Here is a 19340-nt window from a genome sequence, read left to right as displayed (position 1 = left end):
TTCTGAGATTTTAGGGATGTCAATGAGTTGAGTCGAGTCAGTTCGCGAGTCAAAATTCTAGGCTAGAACTCGGCTCGGATAAAATATCAGAATTTTTTTCAGTAAAATATTTTACAAGTAAATTTAAATTTTTTTCTACTTTTAAACTACAAAATCTTCAAAAATCAACTGTTACAAAACTTATTTTTAACAAAAATGGAAAGTTAAGTGAAAATTGATCCATGCTACCGGTTATTAACCGGCTATTCTCAGTCATTCAACAGTAATAGACGTCTGTCATACCTTGTAAGTTTAGCTAGTAATTAACCGCACAATGATTAGAGCCACCTCAAATTCCTAAAACACCCTCATGCCCGCCACACGTTACCACCTAATCCTATTTTATGATTGGTCATTTCTCACACAACCACAAGGGTACAAATTTTTTTTTTTTTTAAATAAACAAAAATGTTAAATTTCAGTTTGTATCTATTAACGTTAAAAACATGCTTTGGCGGCTTTGTATGGCAGATTTCATTTTGTAATATCATTTTTTCTTGAAACGTTTCCTTATTAATTATTTATATATTGTAGAGTAATCTAAGCTCAATGCTCTGTTCTGTTCTGTTCTCTTCGTAGTCCATACATTTTTATGTCATATTTTCTCTCTGCTCTCTCTACTTTATTTTTTAAATTATTTTTCGAGCCTTCTGAATAATCAGAGTCGGCAGACAGGAGAAGAAAAATCAACCCAAGATTCTCTATTTGTAATCTGATTTTTTTTTCCAGTTGTTTTCTGGGCTAATTTCCATCGGGTTAATCGGAGTTTGAAGATTTGAAGAGTCAATATTCTTCCCAGATTTCACGCAACCATTGATTCTTTCTTCTACATTCCAGCCTTTTTGTAAGAGATCTGAGAATCCCTCTTTTTTGTCTCACCGTAAAATTCCAACTTGTGGTCACGTAATCAAATTCATTTCTCCGGCGATATCGATTCATGGATCTTGTAACTTTCTTCAGAATGTGAAGTAAAATTTTCCTATTTACGTTCTGTTACCACAGGGTACGTAGATACAAACAGTTACACAGTTACGGCGGCTACAGTATATAGATATAAATTCTCTTCGTGGACGCGTGGCTACAGTTTTGGACCCGTAGCCTTTTGGGATTTTGTGACAACTTGGAGATGGGATATGTATGAATATACTGTTTGATCTGAATTTAATTGCATCAAATTCAAATTATCACCAGCAATTCTAGTTGGGTATTTTTTTATTTTTTATTTTTGAAAATGATGCGAATGAAGACTAAAAGTAATGGGGTGCCGCCGACGAATGGTGGCGGAAGTAATGATGCTTGGGAACTTAGGCCTGGTGGAATGCTGGTTCAGAAGCGTACTGATGCCGACCAAAACCAGGCGCCACCGCCGACAATTCGAGTTAGGGTTAAATACGGGTCGATGTACCACCAAATTCATATCAGTTCTCAAGCTACCTTTGGTAATTTTCAATAATGAATTCCTCTTTCAGTTCTCATTCAGCAATCAATAAGTTATTGCTAACAATTTTCTTGATTCTTGACTTTCACTGGAATTTGGATAGTACCAAACTTGATAGTAACATGAGCGTGATTTATGAATTGTGAGAATCAATTAACTTGAATGCAGGGGAGTTGAAGAAAATGTTAACAGAACCAACGGGATTGCACCACCAGGATCAGAAGTTATTTTACAAGGATAAAGAGAGGGATTCCAACGCATTTCTTGATACTGCAGGTGTTAAGGACAAATCGAAACTTGTTCTAATGGAGGATCCAATTAGCCAAGAAAAACGGTACATTGAGATGAGGAAAAACGCAAAAATGGAAAAGACAGCAAAATCTATATCAGAAATCAGCTTGGAGGTGGATAGATTTGGTGGACAGGTAATTCCCGATGCATGATTAATACTTGAGAGTACAGTCGATAAAATTTCAGCATATTTTTCTTCATTAATACAAGAATTATTATCTTGATTGCAACTTGTAGGTTTCAGCGTTTGAATCTGTAATTTCTAAAGGTGGAAAAGTGGCTGAAAAAGATTTAGTAAATCTGATTGAGTTGTTGATGAATCAACTGCTTAGATTGGATGGAATTAATGCTGAAGGGGATGTCAAATTACAAAGGAAAATGCAGGTAAAAGTTCTTAATTATGTTGGGACTAAAAACCAAAATTCTCCAATTTGGAACTATTGTTTAAGGCTCATTTAAACGTTTCTGATTTGCTGCTTATTTTAAGGTGAAACGAGTACAGAAGTACATCGAGACTCTTGATACGTTGAAGATCAAAAACTCAATGCCTATTAGCAGCAGAAACTCGTCTCAACAGAGTCAGCAACCGAGGTACTCAAATGGGCATGTTTCAATACCAGATCAAGAGCCATCGAACTCAAATGGGAGCGTTTCGTCTCCCAGTCAACAGCAACAACCCCGGAATTCATTTGGGCTGTCATTAATCGATTCGCCACCAAAGAAACAACAGCAGCCCTCAAAGCACTCAACCTCCGGGACTTTTGTGATAACAACGCAGTGGGAAACGTTCGATTCTTCACCAGCACCATCAGTGTCGGGCATCAGCGCAGGCGCCTCTTCAGCATCCAAAGTGGCTTCGAGGACAATTAATCCGGCACAACCTAGTTTTAATTGGGATTTGCTTTGAGTAGGTAGTAGGACAAAGTATATGTGCTTAGTGTGGATGTGCATTTTGGACTTGTTTTCAAGTTGGTTTGGTATCTATTCTCCATTCTTTTCTGTATTTAGTTAGCATTCCCTTCATATGTGTCATTCACTATAGAAATAAATGGTGCTACTATGTAACAGTGTTATGTACTATTACCTTTATTCTGTTAACTTGCTCTTGAGAATTGGATTTTTTATGAAGTAGAACAGCATTTCATAGCAAGAGGAAAACTTTGTAAAATTATTAATACATTCTGGTCTGTCACTTAGCGTTCTATAGACATTGTTATCCTCTCACAACAGAAAACGCGTAATTTCCTTTTCTCAATCGATATGTTACGTCGAAGGGGTGACATTCATTTTCGTTTCTCAGTTCACCTTAAAATCTTCATTAGTGCTACGTTCATTTTACGAAAATTTTGACATTTAACATCCAGTCCTAGGTTCCACGAACTGTAGCAACTTTCCATAAAACTGAACTCTTAACCTTGAAAGCAGGGCTGGACATTGTTCTAGAACTGAATCGAACAGAACCACAATTTTTCGGTAAGTACATAAAATCGTTTGGTCCAAATTTAATTATTAAATCGAATCGATTTGGTTCTGTTTGGTTTGGTTCGGCTCGATTTGATTCGATTCGATATCATAATTAATTTTTTTAACATTTACAATGACACTACATTAATCTAACTAATAACATATTCTACCTTAACTCTTACAAAATAACATTGTCCAATTTAAAAATATACAAATAATAAGTTGTCTAATTAGATTCATTCACCAATGTATACTAATTACCAAAAAGTAAATAATAACACTAAAATATCGGTGATTCCATCCCATTAACTCCTTTTAATTCAAGACTTCAAATCTACTTGAAATTTGAGGTTGACCTTTGGGAATTGGAGCATTGGGCACTTACAATTAATCAGTTAATTCGCAAATTTATTTTTCAAAAATTAAAATAATTTGACCTATTTAATATAAAAAATATTAAAAATTAGGAAAATTCAATTCTTATCTGTTCGAGTATTTAACCAAAAAAGAATCAATTCGATTTGGAAGTTTTTTCTAGTCCTACTTGAAGGATATTTATTATCACATGGAATTCCCTTAAAATTTCAAATTTGAAACATACAAACATACTTTATTTTTCTCCAGTTTTAATAAAGTAGTAGTCGAAGAATAATGATTAATCTTTATACCTTGCTTCCTATTGAGGATACACGTGAACAAAGAAGAACATGCACCAGGATGAATAATTTTTGTAATCCCACCCAAATGATAGAAAAGAACAGGTCAGACTGAATTAAGTTGCAGAAAATGATTAAAAGTAGATTAAAATTAAGTTGCAGAAAATGATTAAAAGTAGATTAATTTTAAGTGTTCAAACATTAAAGAGTAAAAACAGGGATCCTTTGTACATTTTTCCAGATATGGAAACTCCACATTTTTGAGCTATGATTTGCACTTCAAACCTAAGAAATTACTGCTGTTGGAAACCACCATTCAAGCAGGTGAAGTTCATGAATACTTACAAAATAAGTAAAGAACCTTATATTGAACTACAAACCTTTTGCCCTGCTTGGGCTCCATTTTATCAAAAGGGTAATTAGCACAAAATATTCATACCTTTTAATTTTATTGTAAAAAATGTCATTACCTTTCATTTTTTCAACATTTTTTTACTTTATTTATATCTTTCTTTGTGGAAAACATCCTTCCATTAGCTTACGTCAGCTGCTCCATTAATTCAATACAAAAATACAGTTTTCTTTTCAAATATCAAGGGTAAAATAGTATCAACCCATTTACACCCCTTCTTCCCGCCTTCAAAATAATTATTCCATAAGTAACGGTAACAGGAATATGAAAATAATTGATGAAAATATTACATTAAATAAAGAAAAAAAGGGTGAAGAACATAACTGCCAACCATGACTGCTATTAGGTGGGTGAAAAAAATTAGAATGGTAAATGATGATATATATTGAATGGGTGGTCGATGAACTAGTGATGTTCATTTCCAGTTTCAAGCTTATTAAGGGTGTAACCAGAAGGTAATTTAAGAATTGTTGCTATAAAGTACTTATCGGATTTCAATGATAAAAGGTTCATTTGGCTCAATGGTGAAGATGACTGGTTCTGTTCAATATCGAATTAACCTTGTGATAATAATTCCTATGTGTTAGGAAAATGTTTTAATTGGCAATCTGTGACCAAAGGACCAATTTGTCAAGTTTGTAAAGTCAAGGACTAAATTGTAAAGGTCCAAAAAGTTTAGGGACTTGTGTTGCAATTTTGCAAAGTTTATAGCATAGGTCTATGGTAAAGTTGGATGCTTTGAAGATGCAAACAGCGCGTTGGTCTCGCTAGAGTTTCGCCCAGACCTCGCTCGAGCCTAAATAACAGAACTGTTGTCGTTAGAGTTTTGCTGAGAGGTCGCTCGAGCGAAGGTGCGTCGCTCGAGTTTTGCCAGCACTTCGCTCGAGCGACAGTGCTATCTGACTTTTGGTAATTTTCCTTCCTCGCGAATTTTAAACGCTCCATACTATCAAAAACGACCTACTATATAAACAAAAATTCCGTTTTTCATTGATAACCTTTGGAAAACATACAAATAAAAATTTCTCTCAACAACCAAAGGATCTAGAGCCAAAAAATTCTTTCTTTTCATCTTATGCTCTATTAGAGAAAAACATCAACCTTCACAAAATCAAAACACCATTCAAATCTCCATATCAACTTCCAGAAGATCATTTGTTTGAAGATCCGGGAATGAAATTGTTTGAAGAACTGGAGTGCCTGGTGATTCACGGGAGATAGAAGAAATTCAAGACTGGGATTATGGCACAGATCTGCAAAATTCAGGAGAGCTTTGGTTGATACAGTAAGGAGGTCAAAGTATTGTTAGATTCAATTATGTCTGGCGTACTGTAAGTCAATATTTTCTATAGTGGATCTCTACTGGCTTGTGCCCGGAATTTTTACCCAGTTGGGTTTTCTCTGTCAACATTTTGTTGCGTTTTTACTGCTTTTTGTTGTTTTGATTTCAACCGGCAATTCAACTTAGGTAGCTAAATTATGTGAATGAATCTGGACAAAGCGTAATTTATGTGACATGTTGCATAAGTTAATTAAATTGTTAAATTTCGCATAAACACCTATTAACCCCCTCTAGGTGTTGTTTGGGTCGAACTATAGCCTTTTCAAGTGGTATCAGAGCCAAATCTCTAGTCCTGACCCATAGTTATCTAGATGAGTCAATCATTTTCTGTACCTCCATATTTTGACGGAAGTAATTATGTTTACTGGAAGGTTAGAATGCATACGTTTCTTAAGTCTCTAGATGAGCATGTTTGGGTGAGTGTGCAAAATGGTTGGAAACCTCCCTCCACTATCGTATCAGGAACTGTTAATCTTACTGACATATCACTGTGGACTAAGGATGAGATAGCTGAGTGTAATTGGAATAGCAAAGGGCTTCATGCCCTGTTTATGGCCGTGTCTCCCGAAGAGTTTAGGAGAGTGTCAATGTGCGAATCTGCTAAAGAAGTTTGGGACATTCTTGAAATTACACATGAGGGAACTAAAATGGTAAAGAACTCAAAATTATAAATGCTAGCCTCTAGGTTTGAAGAAGTGAGGATGAAGGATGATGAAACTTTTGATGAATTTTACGCAAAACTGAATGATATCGTTAATTCTAGTTTCAATCTAGGTGAGAGAATTCCCGAGTCTAAAATTGTGAGAAAAGTACTTAGGTCCCTGCTCGAGAGATTTAGGCCTAAAGTTATTTCCATTGAGAAAACTAAAGACCTAGATGAAGTTAAAATTGAAGAACTGGTAGGATCCTTGCAAACTTATGAACTCACTGTCACACAACCTAAGAAAGGAAAGTCCATAGCCTTAAAATCCATCAAAGAGGATGAATTATCTGATACTGAGTCTCTTAGAGATGATGAAATTGCATACTTTGTTAATAAATTCCAAAAAGTTCTCAAGAATAGGAGAAAGCCTCAGGATAGAAAAAGTGGAGTCCCTAGCAGATTCTCAAAAGAAAAAACTGAAAGGTTTAACAATAAAGGGTCAAGTGATAAACCACGTTTGGTTAGGTGCCATAAGTGTCAAGGTATAGGTCACTATAGGAATGAGTGTCCTAGTTATAAGAAGAATCAAAGAAAAGGGAAAGGTAAGGCCTTAGTTGTTTCATTTACAGATAATGAATCTGAGACCAGTGATAGGCAGGAATCATCTAGTAGTGAAGATGAAGGGAACTATATGGCATTTGTATCGATTGTCAAGAGTGAATCTGATAAGGAGAGTGACAAGGTTGAGGAAGAACTTCACAATGATAATTCTAGTAATGAGGATGAGGATGACATAGACATACAAGAGGCCTATTAACTTTTGTTTAAGGAGAGTCTTAAGATCAAAAATGTCAATGAAGCTCTACTAAAAAAGGTTGATGAACTGGAAAGAGAAAAAGAGAGACTTGCTAGTAATCTTCAAGATTCACTTAAGAGTGGTAGTGAGTTAAAATGTATCAACGAAAAGTTAGAGGACAAGGTTAAGACATTGGCTAGTGAATTGGAAAAATCTAATGCTCATCTTCAGACTTTCATAAGTGGGACTAAGAAATTGGATAATCTTTTGGGAATGAATAAGCCAGTGGGAGATAGGAGAGGTCTAGGATATGTTAAGGGTAATACACATGTTGCTAGACCATCTAAGAATGTTTTTGTATCTGCCTCTAAGAAGTCTAATGCTGTCAGTAGTTCAAATAAGGGTAAGAATGTTCCGAGGGAACAGAGTCATCAATCACGTAGGAACATCATGCCCAAATACCCACAGACACGTACCTTTGAGCCTAGGTTCATTCCCACCTGTCATCACTGTGGAGCTCTAGGACACACTAGGCCTAGATGTTATAAGTTAGGCAATGAGCGTAGAAATCAGAACATTCCTAGTCAGGTTAGCTTTCTGTCTAATCAGGTTAGTCATTTGACTGAGATGCTTACTAAGCTAACTAGGAGTACTTTGTCGCCTAAGAAAGTTTGGGTCAAAGAGGGTGATCTAGCTAGACATTCAGGTCAAGAACATTGTTATGTTGCTCATGTTGCATTAAAAGCCCAAAATTACAATATGTGGTACCTAGACAGTGCATGCTCTAGGCATACGTGTGGTAACAAGGCTTTATTCACCTCTCTTGATGAATGTAATGGGGGTATGGTTATCTTTGGAGATGGGGGTTCTGCACCTATTCTTGGCAAAGGTACTGTACAAATGCATGGATTACCTGTGATTTCTAATGTGCTTTATGTGGAAGATCTAAAGTCTAACTTGTTAAGTATTAGTCAAATTTGTGATACTGATTTTGAGGTTAGCTTTGTGCAAAAGAGATGTACTGTGTATGATTCATCCGGTGGGGTGGTTCTTGAAGGGGTTAGAACATCTGATAATTGTTATGGAGTTCTACCTAATTCTAATTATGTGTGTAGGAGTGCAAAAATTGATGCGAGTGAACTTTGGCACAAAAGATTGGGTTATTTGAACTATAAAAGTCTAGTACAGCTGGCTAAGAAGGAGTTGGTAGATGGTTTGCCTAAGATAGGTCCTAGTGAAAATGTTGTGTGTGGACCATGTCAACTAGGTAAACAACTTAAGAGAAGCCATAAAAAGACTTCTAAAATCTGACCAAAAGACCCTTGGAATTGATACACATGGATTTAATGGGACCATCTAGGACTGAGAGTTTAGGAGGTAAGCGGTACATTCTTGTTGTGGTAGATGACATCTTCAGGTTCACATGGATAGAATTGCTTAGGGAAAAATCTGATGCTTGTGATCTTATAAAATCATTGTGTAAACGGCTTTGTAATGAACTCAATATCAAAGTGTCTAGAATGCGTAGTGATCATGGAAAAGAGTTTGAAAATTTCAATCTTGAGCGTTTTTGCATGGACGAAGGGATACTGCATGAGTTCTCTTCCCCTATCACTCCTCAACAAAATGGGGTGGTTGAAAGGAAGAATCGGGTTCTTCAGGACATGGCTAGAGCCATGCTTCATGACAAGGGACTAGCCCTACATTTTTGGGGAGAAACTGTTAACACTGCATGCCACATAATCAATAGAGTTTACCTTAGGCTCAAGATCGATCAGACTCCATATGAGATACTTAAGGGTAAAAAGCCTACGGTTAAGTACTTTCGTGTGTTTGGGAGTAAGTGTTACATTTTGCGTGATAGAGAGAACTTGAGTAAGTTTGAATCGAAGAGTGATGAAGGAATCTTCTTAGGGTACTCTAGAAATAGCCAAGCATTTTGAGTGTATAACTCACGTACTCGTGTGTTGATTTAGTCAGTCAATGTTGTGATAGATGATGCTATGAGTGAGAGGGAGAATGTTGAAAATTATGATAGGATGGACGATAGAAATGGCGATCTTATAAGGTCTAGTGATCCTACTGAGCCACCTGTGTCTGAGTCATCTCTTAGAAAACCTGAAACACCTAAAAAGGAAACACATCCACAAGATCGAGATAAAAATCCTAAGGAACCATCGACTAGGACACCTATGAGTACTAGCTTGAAGTTAGGTCGTGATCCTTTAGGTAAGAGTGTAGATCCTTCCCTATATCGAAGCATGATAGGTAGTCTTCTCTATTTCATAGTTACTAGACTTGACATTGCTTTTAGTGTTGGAGTGTGTGCTCGATTTCAGGCAGATCCCAAAGAATCACACTTAAGCTCTGTTAGACGCATCATTAGATATGTGAGTGGTACTGTTGATCTAGGGATTTTCTATTCTAGAAATTCTAATCTTGATTTGGCTGGCTACTCCGACGCTGATTAGGCCGGGAACGCAGATGATAGGAAAAGTACGACAGGGGGTTGTTTCTACATGGGTAGCAATCTTGTAGCCTGGTTAAGTAAAAAACAAAATTCCATATCTCTTTCCACGGCAGAGGTCGAATACATAGCAGTGGGGAGTTGCTGCACTCAGCTTCTCTGGATGAAGCAGATGCTGAGTGATTATGGGATTAGTCAAGGGACCATGATTGTTTTCTGTGACAATACCAGTGCTATAAATATTTCTAAGAATCCTATTCAGCACTCGCGAACAAAACATATTGACATATGACATCATTTTATTCGTGAACTTGTTGAAACACACGTTGTCTCCCTAGATCATGTCTCTACTGATAACCAATTGGCCGATCTACTTACGAAACCACTAGATGGGTTGAGGTTTGAATCGCTTCGGATGGCTGTTGGTGTTTGTTTGCCTATCTGATTGTGGATTCTTGCATATTCATGCATTCATCACATCTGCACCTAGTCACTTCATATCTTGCATGTGATCTATGTGTATGTGGTGCATTTTGTGTGTTAGTTTGTCGTTTGGTTTTATTTTGTGTATTATGCTTGTGTGTTTAATAATAAAAAAAAAAGGGATTTTTTTTTTGTTGTGTGTGCCTTTTATGTGACGATTATGGCATTTGCTTTTAGGATCAAACTCTATATTTCATCATATGTACGAGTCTGAGGTTCCATCATCGTTCTCTTTGTCTATGGAGTTCTGGGTATATAGCTCGTCATTCATTTTCGCACAGCACACATTGTAGTCCTGTGAGTGAGTCTTGACCTCATGGGTGAGACTTGGGATGGTGTTCTTCTGTGATTGGGGTGGTATGTCCATTTGACTTGATCTACGAGTGTAACCTAATCATTATTGTCTTTTCCCACTTTTATTGCGTTATTCGTTGAACTTATGACTGTCTTTGGGGCCTATTTGACTCGAACAATTAAGCCTGAGGGGTTTCTAACCTGGTGCCCTATGGTCGTCTGGCTTGGGAGTCACCGGCCCAAAGTTCGTTACCGGGGTCATTTATGTCGCCTAATGGGGATAGCATTGCACTTAAGTTCTTATGTTATTAAAAAAAAAAGAAAAAAAAAGAAAAAAAGGGAGCATACAGTTAGGGGGAGTAAAATTGTGACAATCGTACTAATTGATATAGGTCCTCGTGGAATTGGATTTGACTGTCACTTGGTAGATATACACCTTTGTCTGGTTGTTTTCACGTGTCCTTTCTCACTAATTTAAGGTTTTGAGTCTAACTTACATGGATTACGTGGCGTTTTTCACGGTGATGTTCTGTATACACTTTACTCCATGAGATTTTGAACTATGTGTGGGTTTAAGATTTGTCTATGTGTTCTGAATGTCGGGTTTGTGATTTTATGCTTATTGTTCGTATCGATTACATATTTGGTTAAATGCTTCATTTTTGAATTTTGGGATTATTTTCCGATGTTAAGAAATTCTCTTGATTTTGAAAATACACGGTTTGGGGCTAAATTCATTATTTTTTTGAATTCTGTGCTATTTTTCTTAAAATTCAAATTTTTGGTGCTATTTGTGACAATCCGCTTTCGCTCGAGTTTCGCCTGGACTTCGGTCGAGAGACAAAAGCAGATTGCTTGTCGCCCGACTTTCGCCCAGGTCTCGCTCGAGCGACAGTTCAGTTTTAAAAGCCCCGTTTTCCGTTTTTTCGCGCAATTTCTTCATTTTATCGCTCGTTTGTTATTTTTTGCTTGGTTTCACTGAAATTTCTTCATATCACTCTGTTTCCTACCTACATTCGAAGCCTTTAACACGATTTTTCATCTGGATTTTGCTATCTACTCTTCAAATTTAAGGTAATTGCTCCCTACGTTTTTTTTTCTTTTTCCTCTCGTGTTTCCTTTTTTTTTTTTGCTTATTTTTTGTGTTTTGCTTGATTATTCCTCAATTATTATGGTATTCTTGCATTCTTTGACTTAGTTTGTTGTTCTTTCACGCATTTTGCATCTCCATTTGCTTTGAATTTTTCCTTCTTCCATATTTTTGTTTATGTGTTTTTCGTGTTTTTCATGTTTTTCCATTTTCATTGAGGTCGTTCTTGCGTTATACTCATCCGTTTGGTGTGTGGTTTGTTCCATTGCGAAGTTCATGGATTGTAGTTTGTTGGAATGTGCTTGGCATTGTGATTGGGTCTCGTATGTGCTTGGAATTGTGTGCCGAAGTTGTGCCCGTCACATGTTCGATGAAAGTCCTTTATATTTTTTTCATTCCTTTGTTTTTTTCTTTTTTTTCTTTTCGTTCCTTCTTTGTTTCCTTGTCGTCACGTGCCGTGTTGGGTCCTTTTACACATATTTTTTGGATTATATTTCCGTCATGCTTGGTTTGTTCATCGGGTCGTTTACATTTTTCGATGCATTTCTTTCGTGCCTCATCTGTGTGTGCATTGTTTCATCTCATATTGCATCATAGTACTTGCGTTCTTCGTGTTACTTATTATTTCCATCTCCGCGTGTGCCAGATGGCCCGTAAGTGTTCTTGACCCTCTGCGCAGCCCGCTAGTGGTTCAACGTCGTATAGTAGATCCAGATTTATTTCTACTACAGCTCAGGAGGTCTTTACTTCTCAGTTCTCCTTATGCCCCGTTCTCATGGAGCGTAAGGTAATCTTATCTGATCTTCTTGTTGACATCGCCGCTATTTTTGTTTCCCGGGGTTGGGAGCCCCTTCTTGTTGGTCTTTCACCTTCGCCCCCACTCCTTGTTCGGGAGTTTTATGCTAATATTCACGATGTAGATGGCTCATCGTTTAGGGTTTTTCTTCGAGGTCATTCTTTTCGAGTTACTTCGTCAGCCGTAGCTCTAGCGTTAGGTATACCTCAGATTACCCATCCGACTTTTCCTTACGTTATACCTGCTTCTATTCCGATCGATGCCCTTGTTCGATCGACTCTTTTGAACACTCCGTCTACTGGGGGCCTACGGCTATGGCCACAGGTTCATTACCCACTGATCGACAGGTTTTGTTGCGCATCATGTGCACAAACCTGTGGCCTGTTGCCCATACCTCTTCGTTACCTATGGTGAGGGCCCGTTTTCTTTATGCCCTTCTTCATGGGGACTCTATCGACCTACCTAGTTTTGTGTGCCAGCGGATTCTGGCTTCATTTCATACTCCTGGGGGTCGGATAGGGTTGCCTTATACTTGTCTGATTCATAGAGTTATTTTATCTCTGGGTGCTTCTTTTCCTGAGGGATCTTCTACTCGTATAGGTCGCCCGATAGGACAGCAGACCATTCACTAGAGTTGATCCCATGTCCCGTCCTCTTTCTCTTCGGCTCATGCTGCCGCCCAGGCTGAGCCCATTGATGTTTTTGATTTTTCGAAGCCCTTTGATCCTATTACTGATATTCTTACTGGGGGTTCCCGTGTCTTTCTTCCGCCTCGTTCGGATTTTCCTTCGACTATTTCGCTTCGAGCTGCCTTTCCTTCGACATCTACTTCTACTCCAGGGGTGGCTTCTTTGCCTGTTGACCCCATGGTGACGCTTATGGGTCAAATGTCTACTTTAGTCGCGCAGCAGGCTCGTATGATGGTAGAGATCACGCAGTTACGTGCTGTTTCGGAGCGTCGGTCAGCTGAGCTTTCTACTTTTCGACGTGCTCTTGCCGTGTGTCAGCGTCATTTGCGTTGGATTTGTGATAGCATGGAGGAGAGCACGAGTGATGAGACTAGTGATGAGTCTTCGGGTGCAGGAGATGTTGCCTCGTAGTTTGTTTGTTATTTTTGATCCTTTGTCATTTGTGACAAAAAAGGGGGGAGTAGATATTGGATAGGATATTGGATAGATAGATATCAATTCTTTTGTTAACTGTGATATAACGATGATTTTGTATATGTTTCATGACTAGATTAAGTTTTTGATGTTTTGGCAATATTGATGTATGTTTTTGTTGTTTTTGACTTACATTAATATTGCTTCTTAATCTGGTTAATGACATATGCACTATTCTTTATTTTTATTTACTGTTTCCATTCACATGCTTTTATACTTGGCATTTGAGTTTCTGTATTTCAGGAAACAGGTTCAACAAGAGATAGCTGCTTTGGTTGAAGAGATAGGTCATTTAGAGTCACATTTACTTTTGTCCTTGACTGTCTTATTAATTTTGTTACAGAATGCCAAAGGGAGAGTTTGTTAGGAAAATGTTGTAATTGACAATCTGTGACTAAAGGACCAATTTGTCAAGTTTGTAAAGTCAAGGACTAAATTGTAAAGGTCCAAAAAGTTTAGGGACTTGTGTTGCAATTTTGCAAGGTTTATAGCATAGGTCTAGGGTAAAGTTGGATGCTTTGAAGATGCAAATGGCGCGTTGATCTCGCTAAAGTTTCGCCCTGACCTCGCTCGAGCCTAAATAACAGAATTGTTGTCGCTAGAGTTTCGCTGAGGGGTCGCTCGAGCGAAGGTGCGTCACTCGAGTTTTGCCAGCACTTTGCTCGAGCGACAGTGCTATCTGGCTTTTGGTAATTTTCCTTCCTCGCGAATTTTAAACGCTCCATACTACCAAAAACGACCTACTATATAAACAAAAACTCCGTTTTTCATTGATAACCTTTGAAAAACACACAAATAAAAATTTCTCTCGACAACCAAAGGATCTAGAGCCAAAAAATTCTTTCTTTTCATCTTATGCTCTATTAGAGGAAAACATCAACCTTCACAAAACTAAAACACCATTCAAATCTCCATATCAACTTCCAGAAGATCATCTATTTGAAGATCCGAGAAGGAAACTGCTTGAAGAACTGGAGTGCTTGGTGATTCACGGGAGATAGAAGAAATTCAAGGCTGGGATTATGGCACAGATCTGCAAAATCCAAGAGAGCTTTGGTTTATACAGTAAGGAGGTCAGAGTATTGTTAGATTCAATTATGTCTGGCGTACTGTAAGTCAATATCTTCTATAGCGGATCTCTACTGGCTTGTGCCCGGAGTTTTTACCCAGTTGGGTTTTTTCCGTCAACATTTTGTTGCGTTTTTACTGCTTTCTGTTGTTTTGATTTCAACCGGCAATTCAACTTAGGTAGCTAAATTATGTGAATGAATCTGGACAAAGCGTAATTTATGTGACATGTTGCATAAGTTAATTAAATTGTTAAATTTCACATAAATACCTATTCACCCCCCCTCTAGGTGTTGTTTGGGTCGAACTATAGCCTTTTCACTATGTATTAATACTTTTGATGAAAACATCCCCACCTTTAAAATTCTTTACAAAAAACGTCCTTGCCTTTTAAAAGTATTTGTGTATAAGATCTATACTTCTCAAAAATCTTTGCAAAATCGTCCCTGTTTCCTTCTATGTGCAGCCTGTAAATATACAATAGCTTAAACTCCCTAAATACACAAATTTGATCACGGCATCTCAGACACAATTAACCAACATCTCAACAAAAAATTAACCAACAAATATAATATAATAATTTAGAGGCAACTTTTCATTTCAAAAGAGCTAAATATCCACTGTGCGACAAAGAAAGATTCTGAATGTGCTAAATTCTATCCAGTAGTTTAGAGACAATAAAAAATGATTTTTAAGGTGTTATGTTATATCCTCTAACTTCATTGCACTACCTGTGCACCGTTTGACCAAAAACAAAAGCAAAAAAAGCGCTGGAGGACTTGGCAGACAACAGAATCCTAATTAGATGCGGGAAGTGGCACCCTGTTGCAGGCCCTCCTATTTTGTCCTAGTTCACTGTATTTCGTACATGTAATTATCAGCCCGATCTTTTTTGTTGGCCTATAGTTGTTCCTGAAGTATTAACATTGCACTTTGACTTTCTAAACCTCTTCAGTTAACTTGAAGAAACCACCTCATTGAGCTCTATTCTTCTATTTTCTTTGGCCTCCCAGCCCTCTTTGTATATACTTGTAGATCGAGAGGGTTCAGACTTGAGATAGGTCATGAGTCTGGACTTGTGATGGGGAAAATTAATGGTGTATATGCCTTGATATTTGCATCTTTCTTATAGATGTTATCTATGAACTCCATTACATTAAGGCCTCAAGATACAGCTGAGGCAATCACATGGCAACGTGCAATTCCTAATATTTGCCAAGCACGACATATACAAGTTCTTGCCTTTAAATCCATAGCATGTAGTATAGTCCTGGCAATGTGTCGAACCTAAAACCATTCATTGCCTACGTATTCATCCTTGTAAGCTTACTATTCTTGTCCAGAATCTTCTGAATTCTCAATCCTTTTACTACTGTCCACTGATCACAGGGCTCTCTATGGGCTACAATTATCTTCATCAAGTACACCCTTATCTCCTCTAGCATGGTCAATATGGGCTTCTCTTTTACGTTCACAATTGTGCTATTAAATGATTTGTATAAATTGTTGAGAAGCAAGTCACACTGATTTCACTCTCTAAAAATGGGATTTATTCCATTGACCAGCTAGTTTTGGTTCAAGCCATCCATAAGCAATTGGGGTTTAAGTCCAATATTTGTTGCATGTGTTGAAGATACTGTAATACAATAGTAGATCTGATTACATCCCACAAACAATTCTTCAAATCCAATCCCTTTTGACAGACACTAAAATTGTAGTATAAATGTCTAACACATATTCCGTGCTTCGAATTCTAAAAAAATGACTCAATTGCATTAGTCAACCCCTTTTTCTTCTTGAAAATGAATGTCCAATGCTAACTATTGTGTATATGAAAATCATCATTCAACAACTCCAAAAATAATGTCAAATTATCCCTATTATCAACTTCAACAACTGGATATGCCATCGGATACATACTATTGTTAGCATCAACACCAGCTGCAGTCTATAATTGTCCACCATGCTCTGTTTTCAAAAATCAACCATCTATTCCAATCACCCTTCTGTAGCCCTAACAAAACCATCTTTCAATGCTCCAAGGCAAATGTACAAGTGTCTGAATTCTCCAGCATACCCCTAAACTAAAGCAATAGTCCTAATATTTGTCATCTTCAACTCCTCATAATAATCCCACCGTACTTTGTAATGCTCCACCACATTGCCACACATTTTCCACAATGTGAAATTACCGCAAGTGCACGATATCAAGTTTTGTGATATAGTAAAAGAGTTAAGTGTATCGAACCTACGTGGATTGTAATTCAATTTATACTATGTATTATAATTGTGTAACTCTTATTTTATCTAGATGAATGAAAATTTGAAATCAATGATTTTAACTAAATTAACGTGATATATGTGGTGACAAATTCAACAAATAAATGTAAGATATAAGAATAATCAAGATGAAAAAATCTAGGGTTGTGATTTCACCTCACTATCAAATATGATTCTCAAAAGTTTAGTTATCTCTAATCAACCTTTCAGGTTTATAAGCAAGAACTCAATTGTATTTCTGTCCCCCCTCTCGAGTGCTGGCAAAATATTCCTAAAAATTAATTTCAGTATCTCTATTCCGAATTAAAATCAAATAATTATTTAGATCGTAGTTCTTAGATGGAACATGCTTCAAAGAATTTATACTTTCTCTTGAAACCCATAAATTCTAGGTTGTGTTAATCTTATGATTGCACCAAAATTTCCCTCTCTTGAGTGCTGAAATTGACTAGTATCTACTCATTCAATTGGTGACCAATTAATTAAAAGTATTAAAATTATAATGCAAATAAACACATATGGAAAATCAAGTAGAAATAACCTAAATTAGTCAAGTCATATTCTCAAGTTTTTGGTTACAATCAAGCCCTAGATTAAATGTTTAGTTCATGATGGAAGAATTAAATCAAAACATATTGATGAATAACATAAAAAGGAAAAAAAAAACTCTTTTGAAACTTTTAATTGAAATTCCCGTTGATGTTCTACATATCTCATTGCTTGATTCCTTGATGTTAGCCTCCTTGCCCTTGGTGAATTGTGTGTTGAATTTTCTTCAATTTTGCCCCCTTCAATTGTTCGAGAAAATAGATCTTTTGAATGGTATTTATAGCATCTTGAAGTTTTTGGACGAATTAGGATTGAGTTGGGCTAAGAAAAGAGTCTAAAAACATAAAAAATCCTTTTCCCGCATAGACGATACCTCGGTGCCCAGGATGGGCACTTCGGCCTAAAAGACAGATTGCACGTTTTTCAGTATTTTTAGCATAACTTTCTTGTCCAATGTCCGATTGAGGTGATTCAAAGCTTGTTAGAAAGCTAACACAAAGGGATTCAACTTATCTTGAGACATTATTCTCTAATTCGATCATTCACTATGTCAAACGCGGGTCTCAATATGAAACCAAAACTCCGGAGCATAACTTTTTTGGTTGAAAATTGATTTATGATCATATTTTGACTAAATTTGATCACTTTAATGTTTTTCTTCATCCAATTGACTCCTAGCACTCTTGGATATTCGTTGCAAGGTTCGACACAAGTTTTAATTATTCGCAATTTAGTCTCCAAATTTTTGATCTCTTATAATTTAGTCATTTTTTTTCAATTTCGCCAACTTTTGCTTATTTCTTTCAATTTCATCAGCCTATATCACAACATCAAAACATATATTAAAACGCTTTAAAACACTCTCAGGGATAGTGAAATATTGAATTAAGTGGCATAAATATAATGAGTGTAGAGCACTCATCAAATACTCCTTAACTTAATATTTTTGCTTGTCCTCAAGCAAGCACCAAACTAAAGAAAAATAACGAACAAGCACATAAACTCAATTAAAACCAACGAAATCATGTAAGAACAAATTTCGTTAGATATCTTGCCTTTATAGCTTAGGATTAAAAACATAGCATCAATGTCATGAATCACTTCAAAGTAGGGATGACAACGGTTCGGTTTCGATTTTGGTTCGGCCAAAACCATCACCGAACCGTCAATTTTTTTGCCATACCATAACTGCACCATAACCACATAAATCGGTTCGGTTCAATTCGTATTTCGGTCCAGCTCAGTTTGATTTGGTTAATAACCATGAAAATAAATTATTTTTATAGGTCCATCTGTCAAATTGATATAAAACAATTTATGAAAAGAGAGTCAATGAAAACAAAAATACAATATTCCAAACGTAAATACAAACATTATCCCAAATTCCAATTACAAAATACAAATTCAACAAACAATATTATAAATAAAACAATACTAAACTTTTCCTTCATTCTTGATTCTTGTGCATTGTAATTACTTGATTCGTGCTCGAAATTCAAAAGCTCCAACCTTAAATCATATTCGATCTTCATTCTTCCCCACAACTCTTATTAGCATAGGTCAGCACTCAAAATTAATTCCTATATAGTAAATAAGAAATGTAAGTAGAGAATACAATGATACTACCTAATCCAAAAATGGTTTTAACTAAGATTCAATAAAAAATGTGTACCTCTTCGTCAACTTCATCCTCACTAAACCTTGACATCCCTAATAAAATAATGTTTTTTTAAGCGGGTACTTGGTTCGATTTCGGTTCGATGGCATAAATACCATACCCGCACTGCCACGAACCGATTAATTAAAATCAAATACCATATCCTCCTTATTGCACCATCGATTCGATTTTTTTCACCCCATTCGGTTCGATTTTCGATTTTAACGGTTCAAATTGCCACCCCTACTTCAAAGTTATAATGCACAAGCTAAATTCTCACCTATTCAATGCAAAACGGGAGTGCATGTGTGGGAAGAGTTAAGTGCAACGCTGTACAATAATAAGTTGATTAAATTCTTGACATTAAAAATCAAATATTTCTTTACTTCGCTCGTGGGATTCACACACCCCG

At 36.7% G+C, this 19340-nt stretch overlaps 2 protein-coding genes across 3 annotated transcripts; both read left to right on the top strand.

Moving 5' to 3' along the window:
• Positions 1-562: 562 nt before the first annotated feature.
• LOC111406083 (BAG family molecular chaperone regulator 1-like) lies at positions 563-2918 on the top strand. Of its 2 annotated transcripts, XM_023035280.1 has the most exons (5): positions 563-883; positions 1042-1478; positions 1646-1902; positions 2006-2152; positions 2256-2918. In XM_023035280.1, exons 2-5 carry the CDS (start codon positions 1271-1273, stop codon positions 2673-2675), a joined length of 1032 nt encoding a protein of 343 aa, XP_022891048.1. In that variant the 5' UTR covers positions 563-883; positions 1042-1270; the 3' UTR covers positions 2676-2918. The 2 variants fall into 2 exon arrangements, with proteins under 2 accessions (XP_022891048.1, XP_022891047.1); XM_023035279.1 differs by having other exon boundaries at positions 563-1478.
• Positions 2919-5953: 3035 nt separating this feature from the next.
• On the top strand, positions 5954-8392 carry LOC111406778. The gene is made up of 4 exons (XM_023036154.1): positions 5954-6292; positions 6915-7001; positions 7115-8106; positions 8197-8392. The coding sequence occupies exons 1-4, from the start codon at positions 5954-5956 to the stop codon at positions 8390-8392; spliced, it is 1614 nt and encodes a 537-aa protein (XP_022891922.1).
• Positions 8393-19340: the final 10948 nt, after the last annotated feature.

This window comes from Olea europaea, chromosome 12, assembly GCF_002742605.1.
Source record: "Olea europaea var. sylvestris chromosome 12, O_europaea_v1, whole genome shotgun sequence".
Classification (NCBI taxonomy): domain Eukaryota; kingdom Viridiplantae; phylum Streptophyta; class Magnoliopsida; order Lamiales; family Oleaceae; genus Olea; species Olea europaea.
The sequence above is the reverse complement of the archived record's forward strand: the minus strand, read 5'-3'. Positions and strand labels throughout refer to the sequence as shown.